Genomic DNA, 11933 nt, shown 5'->3' with positions numbered 1-11933 from the left:
ATATATTTTTAGTTTATATTTTCGTATATATTTTTTTTTTATATATTTTTTTGTTTAAATTTTTTAAATAATCAAAAAAAAAAAAAAGAAATAAAAAAAAAAGAAATAAAAAAAAAAGAAATAAAAAAAAAGAAAGATAATTAAAAAAAATATTTAAATAGTGTTAAGGATAAAGCCAGCTCTTTATTAACTAAAATGATTATCAAAGAATGGGGAAGTTCAGATGCTACCGCAGAAAACCGTAAATTCATCTCTAATAGCCTCAAATTAATTGTAGACCCAATTGCCTTTCCAGAAAAATACTGTTGGGAAGAAGTTAAAGATTCCATTATTATCTTGGGTAAATTTTCTCAAATCAAAAATGAATCAATTCCCGAATTTTTTTCAAATGATTTTTTACTTGATTTTATAGATTCAAATAAAGATAGAATAATCGAGGAATCAATCTATTTCGATTATGTTGAAGAAACTGAAAAAAGTATTTCTTTACTCTTCGATTTAGTAAGTGATGATTGTCGTTTATACCATATGGTTCATATCATCGCAATTCTTGAAGATTTAGATCAACTTTCTCCATCATTCAAGAATTTTTTTAATCAAAGTCTAGAAGTCTCAAAGCAGAGCAACTTGCAATAGTTTTTGAAGGCTTTCATAAATCAAAAAGAGAAAATAACAAGCCAGAAATTAGCAGATCTTCATTTGTCTCATACCTAGAGATGGTTAATAAAGCATCAAATGACTCAAAGCTTCGATATAGAAATGAATGGAAAAATATCGAACCATTAGCAATCCAGGTATCAGAATTAATTTCCAAAGCACCATTGCCAACCCGTAATGGCTTATATTGTAACAAAATTATATGGTATTTAGAAGTAGCAAGAAAAAAAGGTAATATCACCAAAAAATAAATGAAGATTTTCCATACATGTTAAGAATTTAAGATCAAATAACACGAAGCAAGTTACAAAAAAGATTTCAGTTTTGAAGTAATGGAGTAATATAATTCAAATGAAATATTCAATAATATTTGTCAATTTACATTAATTGATAATATAGTTCAATTTTGTAATATTTAAAAATTAACATATTGGTATTTTACACAAATATCAACATACTTTAAGTTGTCTCTACTCAATTGATCAATCACTTTTCTAATAAGGTAAAATTATTATTTTTTTTTCAAATATTCATCATTATATTAATACTTTTATTTTAACAATATAGATTCAATTATCTTTTGTTAAACAGTTTTAACAACTAAGCCACCATGGCATTTTTTATATTTTTGCTCAATTTAAAAGGTAAATATTTATTCTTTTTAATTTATTTTAAAACTAATATTAATGTAATTATATTTATTAATAATTAGTTAAAAGAAGAATTAAAGTTTTTCAATCTGAGAAAATAAGGTACATTGCTGCCAAATGAATAGAAATAAAGATTTTTTAAAAAAAATAAAATAATTAAATAAAAAAATAAAGAAATAATTTAATAAAAAATTTAATAAGAAATTAAAAAAATAAATAATTTAAAAAAATAAATAATTTAAAAAAATAAATTATTAAATAATTATGTTATAAGTCAGTAAATACTTCAGCTCAAAAGTTTATAATCTTTAATAGATCTTAACTCTTTAAAATCAATTTAGATTCAATGAGTGTATCAGAGCTGCACCAATCAAATCAACACTAATGAAGTTTTCTATTAACTATTTGATGGATATAATACATTTTTCTGGCCAAGCAACTATTGTAATAATCGAATGATTTCAGAGTTAGTGCTCCATATACCAAACCAGCCTCTACATATTGCTATTGATCTCCAAAGTTTTTAGAAAGGAATTATAGATCCTGAATTTTGAACTAAAGATTGTACCCTAAATTAATTAAAGAAGTATTCCCACATGTTTGTTGGTCTTTGGTCTTCTCCACCCACTTTTCAAAGATATACAGTGCCCAGAATAAATGGTAGACTCCTTTATCTTTATTAAGATGGAAATGATAATTATTGAATTTATAGGTCACATTTATACATTTGTATGCAAAAAAATTAAAAATTACATAAAAATAAAAAAAGAGGTTCGAGGTGAATTGATTTTAATATAAATAAACTTTTTTTATAAGAATAGTTCAAATATAATAAACACATTCATTTTGATAATACACCTCGAACCACACACTTTTTATTTCTTTATATTTTATCATTTTTTGTACATTTTACATTTTTTGTCATATATTTTCATTTTTTTAAATAAAAAAAAAAAAAAATGTGTTTCGTTTTTAAAATACCCTAAAACATCACTAAAATTTACCTTTATAATTTTTAGTTATAAACTTTAATATTTTAATAAAAACAAACTAACTTAATCTGAAAATATAAATTAAATTTATTGGGCTGTCTGTGAGGTAATATTATTTATGGATTTATTAATTATAATCACCTTAAAGATCCGAGGACCGATCACAATTGTAATGAAAAGGTATATGATTATGACTAAGTTACACAACTAAAATACTTAACGAAAATATAATAAACTCTAAAATAAACTCTTATGGAGACGCAACAAAATATATTAACACTAACTAAATAATAGACACTAAAACACTAAATTACTTAAAAACACTTAAAACAATTATGAGAATGCGAATAACACTAAAATATACTTTATTTATTATTTATCTTTATTACTTATATATATCTATAAAACTATCTATAAAATTATCTCTATAACATCTCTAAACTTAACTCTAAAAACAACTCTAAAAATAACTGTAAAACAACTGACTATAAAATTATATTCTTTTGAGTTTAAATACTTTTTGCTTAAATAATGAGGTGGTTAATGCTGACGTGGCTAGTATGACATAATATTGACGTGGCTAATGATGACATAATAATTACTTAGCTAAATATAATAACCTTAAAGATAAAGACTACTGATGCATTACACAATAAAATTATAAAAGCATCTTAATTCAGGGGTAGAATGCAAGGCCCATAACCTTGAGGTCGTAGGATCGAAACCTACAGATGCTAAAAAATTTTTATTATAAAATCTTCCAGGTGATTGTTTTGTCATAAGAAAAAGAAAACTATCTTTATCTCTCTCTTAAAAGAAAACCTACATAATCTCCAAAATGAAAGAGATACCACCAACAAAAAACCAATCACAAAATAAAATATTTAATAAATGTTTTCTCTTTATTTTTTATAAATGTTTAATCTAAAATTACTAACTTAAAAATGAAATCTGAGTTGATAATACTTGAATTGAACTTAAATTGATATATATTGTTGTCATTTCGTCAAATTTTGTTTGAAATAAATTGTCTCTTGATCATTCCACCCTGGTTTATTGGCACGCTTCAAACAGTCATTACGATATTGATATTGGTCTTAAACAAATTCTAAATCAATAACCTTTTTACATCTATTTTTGAGATTACTTAAGAGTGATTCTTTGAGGGTACAAAATTTTAAAGGTAGAAGATTTGTTTTTTCTCTTTAAAGATTTAACTCTTCCATTCTTTGTCTATCTCCTCTTCAATATTTCAATTTTCAGTTTTAATTGAGTATTTTCATTTCTAACTGTTTCAAAATGAACCTTTTGTGTTGAGAGATTTCTGACTCTAACTTTCTAAGTTGCCCAGCTTGTAACATCATCATTTCTAGTTAGAAGCTCGTCATCGAGATTTCTTGGATCTACAACAAAAATACTGCTATTTCTTTGACTTTCTATTAACTGTTTGGTTTCTAAATCTTTTTCCATTGCTAAATTCATTAGTTTGCTTAGAAACCAATGCTGATGGATCTATCCCCTCTTTACTGAATTTATCTTGAAGAATTGTAATCTCTGATTTAGTATTGTGATTTTCAGATTGAAGATCTTCTTGGGCTAATTCTAATTGTTCTAAAAGTTCTCTCTTCTTTTTTTAATAGTTATGAACTGTTAGCTGATGATGAACTACTATCTGATGAAATGCTATTTGATGAACCGATAGCTGATGATGTACTGGCTGATGATGATCTGCTATCTGATGAACCTTTTGAAGAGTCCTCTGATGCGTCTGAAGAGTCTTTCCAGTCTGAAGAGTTATCTGCTATTATACCTGTTGATATGCTAGTTGATCCACTTGTTGATGTGCCACCTGTACCACTTGTGCCACTTTCACCACCCGCAGTAGAACCACCTGTAGCAGCACAACCTGCAGCAGCACCTGCATCGATGGTCCTGAAAAATGGGAGGCGTTTTATTAATTATATGATAATAAGTCCAATTTGGTGATGCTTGGGTGTGACTATTATTTCTTATTGAGGACTACCTTTGGTTTGGCACTATATTGATTTTTAACTTGATTGTTTTTTTGAATTATTTGATTGATTGCTAAAATCCTGTTTTGATGATGCTTCAGAACCTAATACTGAAAAGATTTCGGGTAGGTCATATTCTAATATTCACTTTTAGACATTTAGACACCATCTACATTATTAAATTGTGGTTGTTAGCTTGATTTATTTTTTATCTTGCATATTTTGATTTAATTAAAGATATGAGAATAATTTGCAATCTGCATAGGTTTTAATTTACATTTCTACAATCAATAAATAACCTCTATACACTTGAACAGTTCTAATACTTGGCAATTCTGATTATAAGTTTGCATTTATAAAGTTGAAAAAATGGTGGGAGATGCCAGTAGAAGGATGAAGCATACTATATGAGAATTTGAGTTTCTGCGACTTTGTGACTTTTTATGATAGTTATTGATATTAATTTGAGATTATTATTATTATTATTGAGCAATAGTTCATGATTGGATTGGTATTTATTATTATTACTTGTAAATAGTATAAAATCTCTTTTAATAGGTTCGCTGTGCATTTGATAAACATATGCTAAATATTTATATTATTGATTAAAAACCTTTCATTCATAATATCTACGACAGCAGATCCTGTTGGGGGTATTGAATGGTTTTAATTTATGTTTGTGGATCTGCGTCTATTTTTTATATTTCTTCAACGATGCTAATTTCTATGTGTGTGGGTTAGTTGTTATTGTTGTTATTGTTTTAAAATAATGTATTGATTTTCTAACTTGTTCTATAAAGGTTTTAAATATATTTCGCTAATGTTAAAATTATTATTTTTGGTTTGATGTAATATATTTTACATTATTAAAATTATTTGTGTGTGTTTGTTGTGTGTTGAAAAAAATAAAAATAAAAATAAATAAAAAAATTGGGAAAATTTAAAAAAAATTTTATAAAATTATTTGATTTTTAAAAATAAATATGGCAGTAATGTGTGCGTTATAAAAAATCTTATAAAAAGATGCCCCATAATTTTACAACACATTTTTAAATTTACATATTTTTATTTTTACTCAAGAAATATTTTTAATAAAATTAATCATAAAATAATAAATATAATAATAAATTTTTTGTATAAAATAAAAAAAAATTAATCATAATAAACATAATAATAAATATAATAATAAATAAATGAAATAGTAAATAAATAGTAAACAAAATAATAAATTAATTATTTATTTATGTCCAAGTATACCTAATCAATGGCCCGTAAGGGAGCAGGGGTGTGACATTCACATTGTGTTTGGCATCGTGGTAATCCTCCGTTTTTTAAACCATATTTCCTTAATATAATTGATATATGCCAGGGCATATATCAAATCATATATTATTGAATGTGGACCTCTTTAAAAAACTGACAGGTGAATGGTATAGATATTAATTATAATTATTATTTGGAACTATTTATTTATTTATTCATATAATAATAAAACAAAATAACAGTAAGCGAGCTTTAAAATTTATTATCAAATACTGTAATTTTATAAATATTAATCTTTTTTTTTAATTAAAAATCTCCTTATCAAAACTACTCAATTATGTGTTCTTAATAAAGAAGATTCAAGGCAGCAAGTATGAAGATTCAAGGTAACAAGTATGAAGATTCAAGGTAGCAAGTATGAAGATTCAAGGTATCAAGTATGAAGATTCAAGGTAGCAAGTATGAAGATTCAAGAAAATGAAGTATCAAGGCTAGTTTGGTATCTGTCTTCTGAGATTTACAAATCTTTCAAGAAAATTCAAGGCTATCAAGTATGAAGATTCAAGTGTGAAGTATCAAGGCTGGTTTGGTATATTGATCTGTATTCTGAGATTACCAAACCAAGGGCTAATTATTATACTGTGCGTGGCGGTATAATAGTTAGCTGTCGGCTCAAATATACTAACCTCCCCGTGGTTGAGCTGGAAACACTCTTTACAAAGAGTGGCTAATAGTATAAAAAAAAAAAAAAATAATGTGCATAAATAAATAATAAACAATTAAATTTTTTTTAAAAAAATAATTTTTTCCAATCGAATTTTTTTTATTTATTTTTACCTTTATTCGATTTTATTCTCCAATAAACTGTAATCCTCTAGTTTGGTTCGGAGCTTTACTTGTATGAAACCAATCTGTGTGGTAAAACTCATGCAAGTCAATTTTTAAAAAAACAAAAATATTAAAAGAATAAAAAAAACATTTAAAAGAAAATAAAAGTTATTGAAAACTAAAAATAATAATTATAAAAGTTTTGGATCTTTATTGTTATTTAAAACTACATGGTTCACCGCACAAATTCTTACAAGGTCTTTTAGAATTTGAATAATTCTGGCACTTTTGGGAACATTTGGTCTTTTCATTTACAAATTCAGAGCATTTTACTTGAATCTTGTGACGACATTTAGGGAGTGTCTTTAAGGTTTTTACTTTACATTCTCCACAACGCTGTGAACAAAACATTTGACACCTAAATAAATTGAATAAAAAAAATTAATATTTCAAAAATAATAATTATAGATTTTAAAATTAAATATAATTACATATGTCCACATTTTAATAAATTGGCACATGGTTCCATACAAATATGGGGTGTTGCAGAAGAGTGGCATTTTCTTCTACATAAATGTTTACACTTTAGCTTGACATTGCATGGTCTTACACACCCACCATCAGGAGAGAAAAGTAAAAAATCTTTTGGATTTTTTATAAAGGTAATGGTTTTTGGGTGATTTGGACAAACCAATGGTAATGAAACACCAATTTCATTTTCTTCTTCTAAAATTGGGAACATGTTCTTCCAAATTGGTTCATGAGCTCTCATATGTTGTAAGAGATATTGATTACCAAATAAATATAAACCCAAACGGGCTCTAGAAATCATGACATTAATTCTATTTGTAATACCAAGGAAACCACCAATGTTTTCTTTATTATTTCTTACCAATGATACAATAATTATATCATTCTCTTCACCTTGATATTGATCTACTGTGCAAACTTCAATGATTGATAAAGAGTTCCAAAGTTCTTTGTCTATATTTTTATACTTGAATTTTTGAATGATTTCATTTATGAGTAAAAGTTGACCTGCATATGGTGTGAGAATTGTAATTTGTTCCGGTCTATAGTTTTGATTTAAAAGATAAAATGCAAAATGAACAATCAAGTCTGCTTCGTGGTAATTTGACTTACTGTTTAAATTTGGTTCGGCTGCTTTAGTTTCATTTTGAATATGATCAAAGAAATAAACATTGTAGAGACAACCTTTAACTAAATTTAGTTGTTCTTCTTCAAGGGCATTGTCTCTTTCGATAACCGAATGATGGTTCTGTAAATTTGGATAGACTGGTAAAATGAAACGAGAAATGGAGGGTGACATTCTTCTTTGGGTACGAAGTGCTGAGCATCTACCACCATTAGCGTAAATACGTTCGAAAATTGAACGATCCAATTCAAACTTTGTTAAAAGTGAATGATCGGTGCATGATGGTTTTAATTGATTATGATCACCAACAAGGATTAAATGTTCGACTGAGTTTGGAATGACAGCAGTGATGAAACCTTCCATTGACAAAGCACATTCTTCAATTATTACTACTTTAATATTAAGAGTTTCAAAGAGCTTTTTGAATCTTGATGCACCAGTAATGGTAGCAGCGATAAGCTCCGTATCTTTTTCCAAAAGGTTTTTACGAGCTTTAAATTGGTCCTCCTCGATAACGTTGGTTTGGATTTGGAAGTGTTTGAAGCACTCTTCAAGGTCATTGAAAATCTTTTCTACTTTTAATTTTACCCAATATCTATAGAGCTGAATACGCTTCTCTGAATTATAAGAGAGTATTTGGTCTTTGTTTTTTGTAATTTTGCCACCAAAATTAAATTGTAAAAGTTTGATGTAGTTGCCAACTTTGCCGAGTGTTCTTTTTCCTCGACTATGAGCATCTCTATCGTTTGCATTATTTTCCTCACCGTCACCATCGACATCTGTATCAATAAGACTATAGAAACCATCAATTCTTCTTTCTTTTATCTTTTGTTTAACGATTGATTTATCGACTCTTAATTCATCTGGTTCGCTGCTGACCTTTTTTAATTGAATATTCTTTTGGTACTCTGGAACATTTAAGAAATCATTCTCTTGTTTAAATTCCATTAAAATCTTTGTATCAATTTCTCTTCTAATAGGTGCTAAATATTTGATAAACTCTTGTTCATTTGGGAATATCTTTTGGAAATCTACCTCAAAATCGATATATTGAAAATCTGAATATTCGAATGGCTGGTCTAGCTTTTGGAATGATTGTTTGATTCGTGCTATTATCTCTAAACGCTTTCTGAAACCAGATGATAGATTAGAAGTTCCTTTTAATTTTTGGTTCATTTGAATTTTTTTAATGGTTTCATCTTTTGAACGGGTACCAATTCTAACAGCTTTATCGGTGATTTGAAGAAGATGATTGGTAAATTGATCTAAAGCATGATTTGTGTGACTGAGTACTAAAATTGGTGGCATATCCAACCCTCCTAACTGTTCTTTTAAATTGTTATAAATTAAATGGAAAAGATTTCTAGAAACAAATGATTTACCAGTACCTGGTGGACCTAAAATTAACGATAGTGATGATGTAAGAGTTTGTTTAATAGCAATCATTTGAGATTCATCCAATTCATCCAATTCATCTGGGAAGCCTTTTAAGACGTTACACACTGAACCATCGGATTTACCGTCAATAACAACTTTATCTCTAAAAACTTTAGAAAAATCGAAATTTGGGTTCTCTTTGATATATCTGGGTGGCTCTCTCGTATCACGGTTGGTGCATTTAACTAAAGTATCTTTAAATGGCAATAAATCGTCTTCAATTTGTTGAAGAGATAATAAAATATGTTGATATGCAATAAAGAATGATGGTGATTCTATCATAACATAAATATTTTCAAAAAATTCTGGTTTAAAATATTGAAATGTTCCTTTTTGTTTGGTATTGGCTGCTTTTGAAATTTGATTTGTGTCTACATATGGCATTAATGATATTCTCTTTAAATTTCCTACTTCTTCTCTATTTGATACAATCATATAATGGATATTAAGGAAATTATCACAACTTAATGCTACCAATGAACCCATAATTAATTTTGGATAAGTTTCCCAATCAATAAAATGATGATAGTCAAATGTTACCTCATACCCTAATGAAACTGTTGAAGTTGAAATACCTTTTTTTAAAAAAAAAAATAAACAAACAAATTAATATTTAAAATTTTATTTGATAGTGATATATTATAACTTACTTTTAAATCTAACATTTGTATAAAGATTTGAATTAGTTTCGCCTCTACGGAAAGAATCAACAGATGTACGCAATGGGTTAATAAGATCTTCTCTAATTAAACGGAAATGAGTTTCTAAGTAGTCATATTCACTTTCATATGCACCAACTTTAGTTTTCTTTAAATTCTTATTTTCTTTTCTCTTTAATTCGCCTGGTTCTGGCAAGATGGGGAGCTTTCTAAAGTCTTTTGGCTTTTCATATTCTTCTTCTTTTTGCTTGAAAAATTCAAATAACTTATTAAAGTTTTCATCTCTTTTAGCGTTGTTCTTTTCTTTGTCTTTTTCGAAATTGTCTTTGATTTGTTTTGAATTTTTTTTATCTCTTTGATACTCTTCTGGGACCAAACTAAAATTACTGTTGTAATATTGTTTTAATTTCTCCATTAAATCTTTGATAAATGTAACACAGTCAATATCAAATAGCTCGATGGTCTTATTAAAAATTCTTCTTAATGAGATGAATAATTCTTCGTCGGCTTGGTTAATTTCTAAATATTTGAGTAAATTGGATGGATGTTGAAAGAATGCAGACTTCATCATTTCATCAAAGAAACTACATAGAATTGAAAATTGTAGATTTTGTAAAAGGTATTTGTTTGAGAATACTTCTAATATTATTTGAATAATTTCATCGGGGATGTTTGTTTTTGATAATATATTTGGTAAACTGTACTGAATTTGTTGAACCTTTTCTAAAATTGTTTTCTTTGTTAATGATTCTTTGATGTCTCTTAAATATTTTATCTGTTCAATAAATTCTTTATTAGTTTCTTTAATATCATTTGAATAATTGTGTAATACTTCGTCAAATGAAAATTCACTTCCTCTTCTACCTTTTCTTGGACCATTATTATTATTATTACTATTATTATTATTATTATTATTATTATTATAATTATAATTATTATTATTATTATTATTATTATTATTATTATTATTATTATAATTATTATTTTTATTTTGGTATTTACTTGAGTCAAATACAAATGCACCAAATTTTTCATTTACTTTATTTTCGGATTCTGTATTTTGTGGACTAACTGACCCAAAGATAAAATCATTTTTTTTATTTTTTAAACTTGCTGTTGCTGAACTACCAAAACTATAGAAATCATCATTATAAAAATCATTACTTGGTATTAAATTCTTTTGTTTATTCCCTTTGTTATTATTTTTATTATTATTTTTATTTTTATTATTATTATTATTATTTTTATTATTATTATTATTATTATTATTATTATTATTATTATTATTATTATTATTATTATTATTATTATTATTATTATTATTATTATTATTATTATTATTATTATTATTGTTATTATTATTGTTATTGTTATTATTAGTATTGTTGGGTTTTCGATTATTTTTTAATAAAGATTGACTTGATTCGTTCTTTAAGTCATTTAAAAATCCATTAAAAGTTCTTTTAAGACCTTTAAAATTATATTTTGATAGATCCTTTTCGGTTAGAGTAAGTAGTTTTGGACCATTAATATTAGTCTCTAAAAACTCTTGAACCAAATCTTGAAAACCAATTGAAGATAGCCAATTTGATACATCATCATTTGACCAATCAATAGCATGTTTTGATGCCATCATTTATAATATTTATTTTTGATATATATTATTGAGATCTATATAATTATATGTTTATATAAACAACTTATTTCTATTTCTGCTTCCCTTTCTATTTATTTGTATTTACATTAATATTGTTATAAGCAATAAATATATGAAATGTGGAACAGCGAAAAATAAAATTTTTTAAAATTAAAAGAAAAATTTAAAAAAAATTTGAAATTTTTAAAAATAAATTTTTTTTTTTTTTTTTAAAAAATAAATAAAAAGGTAAAATTTTTATAAAAAAACAAAACAATTTAAAATTCATTTAATTTATCATATATTTTTAATTCAATTATCATTTTTCAATTGTATTTGGTTATTTTAAATAATTATAATCGGGAAAATTTTACCCAAAAAAAAAAAAAAAAAAATATTTAAAAAAAAACTTTTAAACATAAGGATGAAACTCATTTTTTTATAATAATCATTATATTTCCTTTGATTTAAAAAACCAAAAAATAATTCAAATATTTTTTTAAATAATATTTAAAAAAAAAAAAATAAAAAAAATAAATAAAATAAAAAAATAAAAATAAAAATAAAAATAAAAACAAAAATAAAAATAAAAATAAAAATAAAAATAAAAAAGATAAAAAAATTAAAAAAAATAAATTAATTA

General features: G+C 25.4%; 2 protein-coding genes across 2 annotated transcripts; one reads left to right on the top strand and one right to left on the bottom strand.

Moving 5' to 3' along the window:
• Nucleotides 1–195: 195 nt before the first annotated feature.
• DICPUDRAFT_85142 (uncharacterized protein) lies at nucleotides 196–1428 on the top strand (the record flags this gene model as incomplete). Its single annotated transcript, XM_003294640.1, has 3 exons — nucleotides 196–501; nucleotides 603–888; nucleotides 1370–1428. The coding sequence occupies 3 exons, from the start codon at nucleotides 196–198 to the stop codon at nucleotides 1426–1428; spliced, it is 651 nt and encodes a 216-aa protein (XP_003294688.1).
• A 2511-nt stretch (nucleotides 1429–3939) lies between these two features.
• DICPUDRAFT_159723 (uncharacterized protein) lies at nucleotides 3940–11287 on the bottom strand (the record flags this gene model as incomplete). Its single annotated transcript, XM_003294639.1, has 4 exons — nucleotides 3940–4190; nucleotides 6633–6820; nucleotides 6894–9570; nucleotides 9646–11287. 4 exons carry the CDS (start codon nucleotides 11285–11287, stop codon nucleotides 3940–3942), a joined length of 4758 nt encoding a protein of 1585 aa, XP_003294687.1.
• Between the last annotated feature and the right edge of the window lie 646 nt (nucleotides 11288–11933).

The sequence above is a fragment of the Dictyostelium purpureum genome (assembly GCF_000190715.1).
Source record: "Dictyostelium purpureum unplaced genomic scaffold DICPUscaffold_607, whole genome shotgun sequence".
Lineage (NCBI taxonomy): Eukaryota > Evosea > Eumycetozoa > Dictyosteliales > Dictyosteliaceae > Dictyostelium > Dictyostelium purpureum.
Note: the sequence above shows the minus strand (reverse complement) of the source record. Positions and strands in the feature narration are given on the sequence as shown.